The sequence below is a fragment of the Syngnathus typhle genome, linkage group LG1 (assembly GCF_033458585.1).
Source record: "Syngnathus typhle isolate RoL2023-S1 ecotype Sweden linkage group LG1, RoL_Styp_1.0, whole genome shotgun sequence".
NCBI lineage: Eukaryota > Metazoa > Chordata > Actinopteri > Syngnathiformes > Syngnathidae > Syngnathus > Syngnathus typhle.
Window position 1 is genome coordinate 14087273 of NC_083738.1, and position 14916 is coordinate 14102188.

Consider the following 14916-nt stretch of genomic DNA (forward strand, 5'->3'; position numbering starts at 1 on the left):
ATGCAGCAGCATGACCTGAAAAAGGCCCTTCGTGGTGAAAAACTCTGCTGGTGTTGCTGAATTCAAGCAAAGGAAGAGTTGGGCAAAATGTTGCCACAGAGATGTGAACGACATACATCCACTTGTGATGCTAGATTTCAAATGTTGCTGCTGAGGGACCCAGTTTTCTTTTTTTTTGGCACTAATTCTTTCCTTCCAAGAATTAAAGCACTTGCCAAACATCTCATTTCATAGGGAAACTCAGAGCAGAACACCTGGTGCTCTAGAGCGGCGTCTGGGTGCTACAAAATGGCGGTTGCATGCGTGTCTCATGCCTTACAGAGAAGCAGGTTGGTTGCAAGGGTTTTGCTTCATAGTGCTCCCACTCAAAGAAATTGTTGCCATGGTAACTTTGCCTGGTGATATAATAACTACCAAGAATTGTGAGGCTCTGATGTATGGGGAAACACACAGAACTAGTGATGTAAAAATGTATGTAAAAATAATCACTTGCCTCTGGTGATAAGAAAATGATGTGAGCATGAATCCATGACTAAAGAAAGATGCGTCGGAAGTCAGACTGTAAAGGGAAATGCTTTTGAATGACGGAAACCTGATCTGATTTAGCCTGGCAGAACCATGTCCTACCCACACATGGATCCCAGTGGTCTCCAGAGAGCGCTGCACCTCCTCCCGTGGTTGTGAGCATCTGTTGCCAGAAGACATCTTGTTCATGTTCTCCAATCATTCACGCTGACGTTGAAAATGGAATAAGACAGCCATAAATAGACGCTCGCTGTTGCAAATAATGGTGCATGGAAATGTACGGCAGATGCTATAACGGGTAAAAAAAAAAAAAAATCTTTCTTTGGCGCGATGAATCAATAAAAGTGAATTTTTATGACCAACAGCAAATTATAGCCGATACAGGATCAAGTGCTTTGAGAACTGCCGGCCAACATCACCAGTGGAGTGTGTGTCATAAAAGGCCTTTTTGGACGGCCATGGGGCCTGTCGTAATAGCCATTAACAATTAGGCAGACATTCTGTAAGGTTAGAGGAGCTTGAGTGATGAAAGCTCTCCGAGATAACATCACCTCTGTATCATTGGAGCACCTGCGCCTTTAAGTGACCAGGTCAAAGGCGAGGAGAGATAAAGGCCGCGAGGTTGTTTGCCATTTGGGGGGGGGGGGCATGACAAATTGGAAGAACAGTTAAATTAAATGCCATGTTGTTTTTGTTCTATGGCACTTTGTCTCTTCTCTTGAACAGTCCAGTATGATGTTGATGAGGGCATGGACTTCTAAATGTCATTTGGTGACCCTCTGCTTTATATGGAAGTGTCACAGGTATGATTGGTTAGGGTTCAAGCTGCTCACAGTAGGGTATTTAGACTATCATCATCATCGGGCTTAATGTGAGGCTCCAAAACACAGATAATAAATTGTATAGTTAAAGTGTGTACTAAAACATCAAACGAAGAAAAACGCATCAATCTATCCTTTATCTAAATCAAGAAGAAATCAGATTTTCAAAGCATTTCCTTTTGTAGAGGGAACAGGCCCTCAGTGTGAGGCAATCGCTATGAAAGTCAGCAGTGCCACCGTGTGGATGGATCACAGACTCAATGACCAATGATTGTCGTTTTATAATTACAGGGGCTCCTCGACGATCCACAGACATAAGATACGACATAACGTGTATAAAACTGCAGTATACGAAGGCAGGCGCAGTTTCCGTCGCAATGCGTCCATTTGATTAATGATGAAAGTTTCATTTGCAATACTTGGTGATTTTTTTAGTTGTTTAAAATTGGCAGGGTTGTTAGCAACACTCTTCTCTGTGATATCAAATGTATGCAAACATTTATTTTTACTTTATAGAGAATAGAGATAAATGTCAAATAAAGAAGGGCAACACAAAAACACTTTGAACTGCACTGCAAAGTACATCTACAAGAACTGCACATTCTTAAAAGTCTCGGCCAAAACTGAGCATAACTATCAAAGCTACATTTTTAATGTCTTGGAAAGGCTCTTGGTGGATTGTGCAAGCATAACCAAGAAGATGGGGTACATTTTACGGCTTCACATACAGTGGCCGCCACTGCTGTCTATTTCTGGGGTCCCACGGCTCTTCATTCCCTCAAAAGTAGCACAACAGCTGATGTCAGTCCCACTTAAAGACATGCCCAGGCACACTCGGACGTACGGTGCACGATTACACCCCTACACCAGTGCAACCTGCTGTCACTAAAGAGAACGAGGGCTCTCACACCCTCGCCTCCTTTTTCTCGGCAAAATCAGATCGAAGGTTCTGTACCAGAACCCTAATATAAGGCCCAAATCTCACTTAACAGCAGACAGAGGAAGGCAAAGGCTTTTTCTGTTTTTAGGGAGGGATCATGGAATTGCACTGTTGTCTTGTGGAGACCCCTACCACAGCCGGTTCCTGTTCCACGGACCCTCTGTACGACAACTGCCCACCTTTGACCCAGTGAGGGTGGAACAGGGGAAGAGAAATGGAAAATAGAGTTGCGTACCCCGCTGAAACCAGACCCCCTGGCCTCTGCAGCCCTCAGACTGTTCTGGCCCCTGTTGCGTCTGAGTTTCCCACATGGGTCAGTGAGGGAAGAGTGCCTGGCGGTGGGCCAGAACACTCCTACTGCGGTTGCAGAGGAACTTTGGGAGTACTGGAGCATGATCCGGGAATAAACTCAGCGAGAGGGAGAAAGACGGGGGGACAAGCAGGCGGGACACTGGCGAGACAAATTTCGACTCTACTACGACACCAGCCCAACACCAAGCACAGCCCATCGGAGCGCTCTCTCGTTTTATGAGAACGTTCCTGGTCCGGAAACCGTTGACCGCATCCGAGAAGTTTTGGAGATGGAATCAAGCTTCCAGGAGCACTTCCAGGGACAAGCATGGGCTCCTGAGATAAGAGAGGCTGAGGAGAACGATCCTTGGTCAGAAAGTGGTTCAGAGGCCCAGAACCAAACATTTGGGCATCAGCAAGCGCCTGGGCGGGACTCAGTATCCTGTGGATTTGTACAAGGGGACCAGATGCGATCAGATTCACCTCAGCCACACCGTCAGGCGTTGTGGCCCCAAAGCGAGGTGCAACCGCCGAAGGAGACTGACTGGGCTCGCAAGGTGCCCCCTCCTCTACCATTCGCCGACCCCTCTGCCACTGCTCTTCGCAGCCTCCTCACCAATATCCAGCAGCACCTCGTTAGACAACACGAAGTTTATGAGGCCCGCATTCTCAGGTACTTTTTAAATCATTTGTCTAATTAATCCCTAAAGGAGTAAGTGTAAGTAGTTTGTCTAAATGTGCCTGGACCCAGCCAGCTGTGCTTTACAGGTCACACATATCACCCCACATCCTGTTTATTTCTCTGCTTTAAGTCAACCATTTCTCTTACAAACACTGGGAAATGATTACATTAGAACAGTATCAGCCCACTGAGCATATCAAGTGAGTGATACAAATCTCAATGCATGTAAAAGTAAAAAGCCAATAAAGATTTGCAATTGCTTTTCAACCTACATTTAACTGAATACTTGCTAAAGACAATGATGAAGTTATGAGCACCAGCTTTTTGCAAATATTCTCTCATTTTCAACTTGATGCCTGTAACACGTTCCAAAAAAAAAGCTGTGGCGGGCGCAATAGAGGACTGGGAAAGTTGAAAAATGCTGGGATGGGGTGGGTTTGTGTCAGTGGTACGAATAAATACACAAGTACATATAGCGCTTTTCTACTTTCGGTACTCGATGCACTTCAACACTGTTTCCTCATTCACCTCGCAATGACACAGAATCAGCAACTTTTTGCTATCTTGCTCAAGGACACTTCAACATGGTCAGAATAGATCACAAAATTCATTTGTGTGAGACAACAAAGCCATACTGAAATACTGATGCTAATGAGCAATAAAGATTGCTGACCTCTGCATTAGACCGACTCATGTGGGTTGAGTGACGATTTAAGATCTTAAATCTGTCAATGCCCGTAGACCACTTCTGTACTTTTCAAGTGGTTTGCTGGGTTTATAGCCTGTGGTGGCTGATCTATGGAAAAAAACACATGGCACAATCAGGGTGCAACGGTCTAAATTAAGAGGCCATGCTGCTGATCTCGTCCCAACACATACCTTTTCACTAATATAGATGGAGCAAGGTTCGCTCAAAGGTCAGGCAACGACAAGGGCTGAAAACAAAAACAAGCAGCGATGAACTTGTACGTTAAATGGTTGACGCTGTTCAATGTCATGCATGACTGTTACTGTGGTTTTGCAAGTTGTTGCCTCATTAATATGCATATCAATGGGGAAATGCTTATAACATTAATATGATCCATAATATTGTCAGTTTTATTTTAGAATGTATTTTGTGTACACACAACTATGTGGAAATAAATTTCGATGACAATGCCTTCTGGTTTTCCAACGTAGTGTTTTGCAATGGAAGTTTGCATACCAGCTAGAAAATGACTTTTTTTTTCCCCGTACCAGTGCGTTGCTTTAACACGTAGTTGCTTTGCTTGAGGAGGGCTTTATCCCTTTTTTTTTGCATTGTGCCAATTTTGAGGGCCCTGTCTAAGCCAAAAATGCGAGAGCTAATTTCTAGTGCAAGTTCAGCCCCGGGTTTCTAGGATTTGAAAAATAATTGTGATGTGACTCGGTCGCCAGTGAATTCAATGTAATTATAATAATCACACTTATTTTTGACAGAATATTTTTTAGGAAAATGTTAATGACCTCCACATTGCTTGACTTTATCGATTTCACTCAATGTAATTGAAGCAACCATCTCAAATACACTACTGACCTGAGCATTTTCCTATTTTTGATGTCTTACCCAATTCCAATGCATATCTTCACTTTCAGCCTAGAGGAGAGAAACAAGGAGCTGCAGGCGGAGGTGGTTCTGTTGAAAACCAATCTGTCACGGCAACGTCACTGGTACCAGGCTGTGCAAGCAAAAATCACACAATCGGAAAGAGAGCGGGCCGCCGCAGAGCTACGCAACTCAGCACTGCAGACAGACATGGAGCAGTTCTTCGACACCTTTGGCGATCTTAACAACGAGGCGAAGAAGGCAGAAAAGATCATCAGAAGCTTTTGAGAAATAAAATACTGGACTATGCAAGTTCACAGAGAACACAATAAGATGTGGTATAGTAGTTTATGTATCCCTAGACAGAGCATTCCCTTTCCTCTTTTGGGAAATGTTTCCATGACGTACAATGAGTTCTTCATGAATCATGAAAGAGGAATCTGAAAATGCAGAAATGAAACCTAATCGCGTTTGTCAACAGCATGAGCTACATTAGCCGAATATGTCACGTTCTCATGAGAATTTAGTCGGAAATCATAAGTGATGATGACACACCCTGCCGAAGAAGATATTTTCAGTGGTAACGGACTAGGGAGCAGCATTTTTTTTTTTTTTTTAACATTCATGAAAAAAATTTAACTTCTCAAAACCCCTTAACAATCCCCCCCCAGTACTTCGAGTTAGTGTGAAATCCTCCTAGATTCTCCTGAGAACGGGCTCCTGAATGATACTGCAATCAAAAGGATCGCACAGAACAAGCAACGAAAACGATGTGCGCAGGTGTTTAGAATCCAACAACACATGACAAATACAAAACATTGTGGAAAACGTGAGCTGGCCGGTTGTCAGTTAAAACAACAAATGGATGAGAGTGAAGGGTTGCATTTTGAAACAGAAGAATATTGTACAGCATCACCAGTTAATCCTCAAGTGAGTCCATTTCTGAATAAAGCTTCAAAGTCCATATCCAAAGTCTGCCTCTTTGCGGTGTGCCAAGCTGTAGGACTTACTCCATATTTCTTTCAAAACGATGATGTTATGTCACGGAATGGAAAGGAGTCGCGCGTGCGCTGGTTCATGACAAGAAAATGATCACATGGCCCTCAACAAGTGCAAGATTTTGCAAGAACACAAAAACAAACAAACAAACAAACACGCAGCTCTTCCCAAGTTCGCAGGATATAACGTCGCTGTTTGTACACACTGATCTTCTCTAGAAGAGTAGTAACGTATTATGGTAGGTGAGTGTGATAATGTACATCTCCACAGGCACAAAGAGTTTCTGAAGAAAACACACTATTTGCGATTAATCCCGTCTACAACCACAACGTGTGCACGCACCTTTACATACGGTATATTACATGATGGAATAAAATAAAGCAATGCCAGCTTTGCCATGCTGTCAGGGGTAAATACTCAATACACAACTCCGGTCAAATGCATTTTGCTGTGTGTGCCGAAAGAAGATTGCGAGCCGGCTAAAGAATCGAGGGATCAACCTCTGGCTGAGTTGATCACCAACGTCTTAACATCAACGTGAAGCTTTTGTTATTTTTGACATGCATGACAACTGTTGTGGTCTACATTCGGTGCACTTGCACTGCATAGTGCAAGTTGATGACCTCTTTTAGTTTAGGTTTTTTTCCAACATAATATCTGCTACAAAAATAAAACTATGAAAATACAACTATATTGAACAAACCACAACACGGGCCTCCGCACCACATGTGCTCCTGGTAAATCAATGCATGCATCATCCACCAAGGTAGAAAGGTAACGAGTCGCATAGCACAACATTTTGATCTCTAAGCAGCAGCCGAAAACAGGTTTCGGAAATTAGGAGGATAAATAAGAGCAACAATTTGAATGACAAGAAAAATGTCAATTTGATGTGAACGGATCCTAAGATTGTGAGGAAGGCGGGGTAAAGGGAGGAAGACCGGTTGCATTCACTGACTCTCATCCAGTGGCCCCGTGAGCGTGTCGATGCTGCTACTGTCTGTGTCCGAGGCCACCGTGTGCTCCGTGGACATAGATGAGATGTCATTGGCTGAAGACGACTGCGAGGCCGAACTGGACACCACATCTGAGGAGAGACAGATTGACCGAATGACTCTTGTTTCATCGCAACTTGAAATGAATAGTCCGCACGTGAATGTACCTGAGCAATCCTCTTTCATAACACCATTCTTGTTCCGTTCCTCCCAGTCTATCACTTCTTCGTAAATAAGCTCTGAAGGGGGAAAGAAAACATTTGTCCACATCATTAAAAAATATGGCTCTTGGTCAATTCATTTGATTTGTATCACATCATCTGAGATCCCCCGTTTGTGTTTGTACGTTTGACAAATGCAACAATTTTGAATGGGTCCACTAGAGAGCAGTGCATCCTACCTTTCCACTGCTCAATGCTGTGCTCTCTCTCTTCGAGCTGCTTGTCAGAAATTTGGGGAGGAGGCTAAAGAGACAAGGAGGCATGCACAAATCACAGAAAGGACACATGTTGTAGTGATGAAGAGGCCAAAAATGAAGAGTGGGGGGGATGCGGGACTCACCGCGTCGGCCTCACCGGGGTCGTACCACATGTGAATGTAGGGATGATTGAGGGCTTCCTCCACGGAGATACGGCACTCGGGGTCGATGACCAGCATTTTGGACAGCAAGTCTCGAGCTTGACCCGCTGTCACGGCAACGGAAATACAGAATAGTTACTATGGAAAATATGACACCAACCAAGCATGCCAAGCCTGTTATTATGTGAGTGAATACCAAATTAAATCAATATGGGAAAGATAATAAGCGAAACACACAAAAAAGTTTCACTATCAATGAAAACCTCCTAAAATGAAGTTAAAGTTCCATTTGACAAGACCCTTTCTCTTGTGAGAGTGTGCCTTACTCTTGAGCTTGTCATGTTCTGAGTCCGAGGGAAAGGCCCAGTCGGGGAATAGCTCTGCAAAGCTGACACCTGGATACTGTGGCTTGTTTATCACGTAGTTTCGGACCGTCTCCATCAGACGGTTCATAAACTCCAGACTCGGCGTGCCCAGAACCTCAATTACTTTGTTCCACTGATCGATGTCTGGCCAAAATGTTCATTAAGGGAAATGGGAAGGTACATACACCAAAGAGCCAAGATAATGATGACTATTACAAACTACTTTTTTTTATTTTTTTAAAGACAACACTGAGACTGTCAGAGAGGTTCTTAATTCACAAAATGTGAACAACTGTGATTGGAGTTCACAGTGGTTCTAACTGTACTGCATCGTAATAAAATGTGTATGGAATATTTTGGGAGCCTCAATTAGTTAGGAGAAAGTAGTAGATATAAGGAATAACTCTCAGTGAGATGCGGTACAGTTATACGTTCTTAATTACAAAAACAAAATAATAAACATTAAGTTAATAATAGCTCTCCTACAGTGTTAATTAAACCATTATTAGTTTACTAAAGGCAGTATAATTGATATGATTGTATTGAGTAAGACATAACGCTGTGTCTGGTTGGTGTCAACTGAATTTCACCCGGATAGTCCAGAGGTGATTGTCTGATGTGGAACCGTGTGCAATCAAATCACTGGTCGCCTTCAAAGAAGGCACCGCAACTAGACGAGCATCAAGCATGCATCATTTTCCAGTAACACGGTTCACCCGGAAATCTGGAACTGAATGTGTTTATGGGTTTCGAAATCAAACATTTCCAGACCGGTATATTGGAAGGGAGAGCCAAATTGCCAGATCACGAATGCGATTGCTACCATCGATAAGGCTATGCTATTGCGAACATTGCAAGAAATCAAGTACTTACTGTCTTGATGAGCTTGGTGGGACTATTCCCGCCCGTATAGAGGTGTAGTAAATTATTTAGGTATGCATTCGTCATTTTGTAACAGTTTCCATAGATTTGTCCAGTCGCTTGTGATTTTTTTTTTTTTTATGTAAATATTCTTTATGGACACCTTGTACAAATGAGACAGCAATTTCTCCATATTGAAAGAAAAATAACCACACATGGTTACAAGCGGTGGAGGATACGGTCGGTGCCTTGGAAGATGACGCTGCCTTTTACCATCTCCCCCATGATGCATCCCACAGACCAGATGTCCACTGTAAAGAAAGCTGATATGAATAACTGTTCACATTTAACGTGAAGCACATACATTATTCCCATGCAGAGAGAGGGAAGAACAGGTTCTTGCTTTAAAGTTAACACATTGACATGAAAGTGTTGCATGTTTTTGTCTGCAAAGTGAGCTCCGCTGTCGTCTGTTGCATACATCATGCTCATCCTCAGGCTGGATTGGTTTTGTCTTTTTGGCCTGGGCAACCACACCCGGGCTCCTCTGCTTATCACCTCCCACAGCTGCTGCCAGAGTGTGCCTCGCAGGGAGGAAGGTCGACCTTCCCAATTTCTCCGTGTGATAACTTTTTGCTTGATGTGCGCCAAATAGCCGCCAACTCATTTCTGTCATGCTCAAGTTAAAAGTCGCCATATCAGAACTCTACTCTCAATTTGGGTTTCATGTTGCCTGCATGAATGAATATGGAATAGAGCTGCGTCATAGTGGTTCAAGTACTGTAGTGTAGCACTAAAATACGGAATGAACCGCGATCCCAAAACGTCTGTAACGTCTGTCTAATTACCGGTCAAGATGGGTCAACGCATTTGCTACGGTTTGTCTCAAGACAAGACAAAGTTATTCATCAGTTTGTTGTGTAGCCTATAATGTATACATACATCATGCTATATAGACGACGTTGACAGTCATAATGGCCTTCCGAGGGAAACTATGACTACAATGCGGCCTGCGACAAAAATGAGTTTGACACTCCTGGTGTAGAACATGAGGATGATGAACCCAAGTGGACAAAAATATTACCTGCACCTCACATGTACATATTGTATTGCATTGGCCCCTCTTTAAGTACAACGGGATGTCCGACCTACCATTCTCCTTATATTTCATGCCCAGAATGACCTCCGGTGCCCTGTAGTATCTGGTCACTACATATGGGGTCATCATGAAGTTAGTGCACGCCGTCCGAGCCAGGCCAAAGTCCAAGATCTTCAGTGTGCAATCTGACTTCACCACAATGTTACTGGGCTTCAAGTCCTGGCAGCACACAAAGGAGCAAAAGCTTACATCTTACATGTAGATAAACACAGTAACCGATGACAATAATTTCTTTGCAAGCATCTTCTGATAAGCAGTCACGGTCACACAAATCTTTCAAACCTAAAACGGAATTAAATTCATGTAATGTATCATATATAATACTCAACATTTTATAGATTATGCTAGAGATCTATACAAAACATTTGGAAGGACAATTCCCCCAATCGTACCCTGTGAATGATACCAGCAGAATGCAGGTGTCTGATGCCACAGAGAATTTGATAAAGCAGGTAAGACATTCTCTCATGGTCCAGGTCCATGTGGATCACCTGGCACAGACTGGCATCCATCAGCTCCATCACCAAATATCTATAAAAAAAAAGTCATGAACATAGGACGCCCAAGGTTCTACAAAAATGCAAGATCCATGCCAGTGACATATAGTGACAGGCAGAACACTAGATCAATTTGTGTGTAAATTAAGTATTTTGTATTCAGTATTTTGTGAAATTTTGATGCTGGCATTTTTTGGGGTGGGATCAATAAAGGTTGGAAATGAATGGTTCAGACTGCAACTCACAGATCTTGGAATTCCTCTAGGGACTTCTGAGGTGTGAACACATTGATCAAACGGATAATCTACAAGAAAATAGACAGCACATTGTGACTGTCACATTATCATAAAGTCTTGAATTTTCCAAGACTTACAATTCCCAAAGGAGCAATGGATGATGTGAAAAAGACTTACATTTTTGTGGTTGACACATTTTAGCAACACCAGCTCCCTGTACGCACGTTTGGCATGCGTCTGGTTCTGGAAGGGCCGACACAGCTTTTTCACTGCCACAGAGATGCCCAAGACTGTATCTAGGGCAGAGCTGCTTATAAACAAGACAGAAATTGTGTCACAGCCAACAAATATGTTTTGGGACTTGCCGCCAAGGTCTGCAACACTTTTATTGTCATCAAGCTTTGAAAATGACAACCATGTGCAACTACAATAATGAAATGTTGAAGTAGTTGTTTTTTGGCAAAGCACAAGACAAGAAGATTACGAAGAATGCGGGAGGGGAGGGGGCTAAACTAGAGTGCGCACAACACAGTGGAGACAGCCCATTGGCCACGCTAACATGCACGCTTGATTACACAATGACAATTATCCTCCTTCATGGTGCTTGCCACAGTTTAGCAAGCACATACACGTTAAAAGAGCATCCTAATCTGATCGTTAGAATTACTGGTCATTAACCACACAGAACATCCTTTTTCTTAGAGAAAGCAATACAAACTCTGACAGAAGTATACAAATTATATAATTATACAAACCTTTAATACATTAATCTGAAGATGTTTTCAGCACTCAATGATGATTACTAATGTCTACTAAAAATATAATCAATAACTGAGGCGGATTGAATTATTCCCAAAATTAGATGAGCAGCATATTTTTGATTTTCCATACTGACTGCAGAAAAAATTATAAATTAGCGCAAAATGTTCCAAAATAAACTCTCATTAAAATGTCCAGCAAGCTGTGAAAATAAAGCAAAAAACTAAAGTCTGAATTAGCCACGCACTGTTAGAAGGTTTAATCACCTCATTTCACAGCTTGCTTTTACTACCAGTGATGCACAGCGTCCGATTGCAAAGGCTTTCCGAGAAACTCAAAGCCACTCACCAAACGATGCCCTGGGCCCCGGAACCGATGGCCCGGAGCTGCTGGTAGCGATTGAGCACGGTAAAGGTGGAGTCTCCCACCTGAACGCTGTAGAACTGACTCTCGGCCTCACTCATCCTGAGGGACAGTCAAGGGAACCAGCGATGTCTGTGGAGAAACGACACATCCAGTAAGGTCACAAAGGATGAAACGTATTTCTTGATATGAAGAGTTTGAATTAATAGGAAGAGAATTGTGATTAGCACATTAGTGGGACCCTAGATTTGTAGAATGTCTTTCCAGCAGTGTGGAAGCAACCAAATGACGACAATTACTTTATTTTGGCAAAGGTGACACCAGGCTTTAGATAACAGGGAGAAGTTCTTTTAGAGGAGAACAGAGGCATCTGACAGCTTGGGAGTCCCAAAGACTCCCGGACGAGCATCTCTACAGCCTGATCTAACACATTAATGCTAAGTAAACAAACACATGGAGCGTGTATGAGTGTGGGAAAGCAGTATGCATATCAAACACTGAGAATTATTTTAATTAACACTTAAATATTTCATCTTATTCCACGTTATTTTACCCTTTGTTGTTTTATAAACACATGCATTTGTTTTTGCATGCATGCAAAAACAAAATGCCATCAGCTGTTGGAGGTATAGTGCTGCTCTCCTTTTACACCATTACTTGGGGAAAGGGGAGAAAAATATCCTCATCTGTTTACTCCCTCTCCTGCCTCTGTGGATTTTTCTTGGCCAGCTGGCTCTCTTAACTAAACACGAGATGAGAGCTGCTGTTGGGCTTTTTCCAACATTTGGTGGTCCTAACTTTCATTGGTCCTCATTATTCCTAGAATTTGTCTAGATTCAATGAAAAAATATCTCCACTTAGAAATGGCTATGGGGTTCTTCCTCATTCAACACAACAAAAAAGGAGAACCACAATCAAATGCCCGTTTCCTCCAAATGCTCAGATTACACCAACACAGCGGGGCCACAACAAGGTCACACACAAGGATTGCTGTAAACTATTTGGCAACATATAGTGAATTTAAGAATACACAAATAAAACAACTGTTGTTTTACATTGCGACTCGTAAAGTTCTTCCAGAATTATATTTTTAAACAATTTTCTTACACTGTTTTGGTGGGGATTTTTGGACTATTTATCAGCACATTGTGGGTAATTTCTAGTTTGTTATTAATATTTTCCCCAATGATTTTTCAATGATCCCCAAAATGTGGTTATTCATGGGCCAAGCTGGTCCCAATCTCCTGCAAATGGATCAATCAGTGTTCTGATGATTTTTTTTTTTTTTTTAACGCACTGATCCAGAATTCTGATTGTGTGAAGCCTTTAGAAAATGCTTGGTGAATGGGTAAAGACGCATTGAGCAAAAAGACCACAGTGATGAAGCAAACAATACCCCAAAGGCCTTTCTGCTGCAGTAGGACGTGTACAGTCCTCCATCTGCTGTCACAATACAGATTTAGGCAAACTGATAAGGAATCATAACAATAAAAAAATAATAATAATATTGAGGGGTAGAATATTTTATTACATTTCTAATAAAATTAGCAATTTAATCATTTATGCACAAATGGCAGCATAATAATCCAAATGACTGCTAGTATCAAACAGGTTATGGTGTACTATCATGAAACAACCCGCAAAAATGTCCATACAGGTGCTACATAAATCAGTAAGTAAATTAATAAACTGACGGAGGAATAAATGAATAAATGGTAACATTGACAATCCTGTGACATAAAAATCCTGCATCAGAGGTTGTGCCTTTGCAGATATAATAACATGCACCTTGAGTTTCATTAATCGTGGCATGCTATCATCATCAGTTGGATGAACGTTTGAGCTTGAACCCCTTGAACTCCTATTGAAGCTCCTCACACTGCAATTTTTTGTTCATACCGTGAGTCGCAAATGACCATTATCCACAAAGCATAGTTTATGTCTCAATTAGGGACAATGGCATTTCATTTTTTAATCTTCTCTTGTTTCTACATTTAACAACAAGTAGGTGATATGTGGACCAACAATATGAAGAAAAATAACACATAGTGATTGACGTTTTCTATGCAAACACTGAACACAATTTTTATTTATTTGCCTTTCAAAAAGACCAACATCTAAAATAGATTGTACAGAAAATTCACCGTTATATAAGCATATGATTTGGTTATGAAGGCAATGATATGATGCTCAGTGACCTTCACAAGACCATGCTCTACTCTTCATGGCTGCTGTCCACTCCCAAGTCCAAGCCTTGGGGGTCTAACAAGACCGCAGGTCAAATTTGGGAGCGGGATGGGAGTCAGTGATCTGAGTGGGTGATCCGATTTGCGTAGCCTGAAGACTCAACATCTCACACTCATGCGAGGGGAAGACTGATGATGCTGCACCAGGGATGCTCTTTAAAATAATGCTTAGTGAAGATGACTTAACACAATGTTTGTATGTGCGTCTGTGTGTGCGTGTGTTGCTGCTAATGTATAAATGCACCCAACATTCAGATGGCATGACAGGTTCAAACTTGCCTCCAAATTAATGTGGAAATGATCAGTTGACTACTGTTGTAAATCCAAGAGGGTGGGGGAGAGTGTGGATGGGGGGCTTTTTGGACTCTCATTTGACATGACTGGGTGGATATACCTGTCAGATTATAATCCCCAAACGCCGCATGTCTGCTCCAAAATACACACACAGGCAAGCATACACGGAGTGTGAAGTCACGCGTGGATGACACACCGCCGCAGCACAGCTGGCCTTGAGGGTGGCTTAGCACGGCCGTAAATCGCCCTGCACAAAAGCGAGAAATGCCACACTGTCTGTGCAATAAGCACCTTTTACCGAAGTGTATCTGTGTAAATTAATGTTGCTGTCAAGCGTTAGGGAGCAATGCGGTAGTCGTGGACCGTGGAGCTGAAGCGAAAGCCGGCGGGTTCACTGCGCCTCACTGAGGGGGCGGAAGCGCCGGCGAACGCTTACCTTCTTCTCCTTCCCAGGACACTCCCGGGCATGGACAAAACAGCGAAAGCGCCCTCTCGCTCCTTCCGACACGTCCAAAAGTCGAAGAAAAAGTTTGTACGAAAAGCCACTTAGGACTGTCACAACGGGGAGCTTGCAGCAGCTCCGAGCCGAATCCTAGTGGCGGCGCCGAGTGCGGAGGCGGCGACGTCACAGCAGGCGGTCGAGAGCTGCGTATGACGGCATCACGCACGATGGCGTCACCTCCAAGGAACTTGATTGGTTGAAAGATTTTTATATTTGATTATTTTCTTTATAAACGCTA

The 14916-nt window shown here is 42.7% G+C and overlaps 2 protein-coding genes across 4 annotated transcripts; one reads left to right on the top strand and one right to left on the bottom strand.

The window, feature by feature from the left end:
• The first annotated feature begins 2561 nt into the window (after window positions 1-2561).
• Window positions 2562-5789, top strand: LOC133152760 (uncharacterized). The gene is made up of 2 exons (XM_061276682.1): window positions 2562-3250; window positions 4874-5789. Exons 1-2 carry the CDS (start codon window positions 2868-2870, stop codon window positions 5109-5111), a joined length of 621 nt encoding a protein of 206 aa, XP_061132666.1. The 5' UTR covers window positions 2562-2867; the 3' UTR covers window positions 5112-5789.
• Window positions 5158-14797, bottom strand: mapk9 (mitogen-activated protein kinase 9). Of its 3 annotated transcripts, none has more exons than XM_061275778.1 (12): window positions 14613-14797; window positions 11622-11768; window positions 10692-10821; window positions 10524-10582; window positions 10174-10312; window positions 9775-9940; window positions 8862-8933; window positions 7723-7905; window positions 7379-7503; window positions 7218-7281; window positions 6985-7056; window positions 5158-6909 (listed from the first exon to the last, which is right to left on the bottom strand). In XM_061275778.1, the coding sequence occupies exons 2-12, from the start codon at window positions 11735-11737 to the stop codon at window positions 6773-6775; spliced, it is 1263 nt and encodes a 420-aa protein (XP_061131762.1). In that variant the 5' UTR covers window positions 11738-11768; window positions 14613-14797; the 3' UTR covers window positions 5158-6772. The 3 variants fall into 3 exon arrangements, with proteins under 3 accessions (XP_061131762.1, XP_061131675.1, XP_061131622.1); XM_061275691.1 differs by adding an exon at window positions 14277-14423 and having other exon boundaries at window positions 5158-7056; XM_061275638.1 differs by having other exon boundaries at window positions 5158-7056.
• Window positions 14798-14916: the final 119 nt, after the last annotated feature.

Bases quoted from the DNA above. Each gene is read 5' to 3' on its own strand.
- LOC133152760 (XM_061276682.1), top strand. From the start codon at position 2,868: ATGGAATCAAGCTTCCAGGAGCACTTCCAGGGACAAGCATGGGCTCCT. The intron at 3,251-4,873 runs GTACTTTTTAAA...CTTCACTTTCAG, and splicing joins TATGAGGCCCGCATTCTCAG to CCTAGAGGAGAGAAACAAGG.
- mapk9 (XM_061275638.1), bottom strand. From the start codon at position 11,737: ATGAGTGAGGCCGAGAGTCAGTTCTACAGCGTTCAGGTGGGAGACTCC. The intron at 10,313-10,523 runs GTGAGTTGCAGT...TTTTTTTTATAG, and splicing joins CTAGAGGAATTCCAAGATCT to ATATTTGGTGATGGAGCTGA. The intron at 7,504-7,722 runs GTAAGGCACACT...TTGCCGTGACAG, and splicing joins AGAACATGACAAGCTCAAGA to CGGGTCAAGCTCGAGACTTG.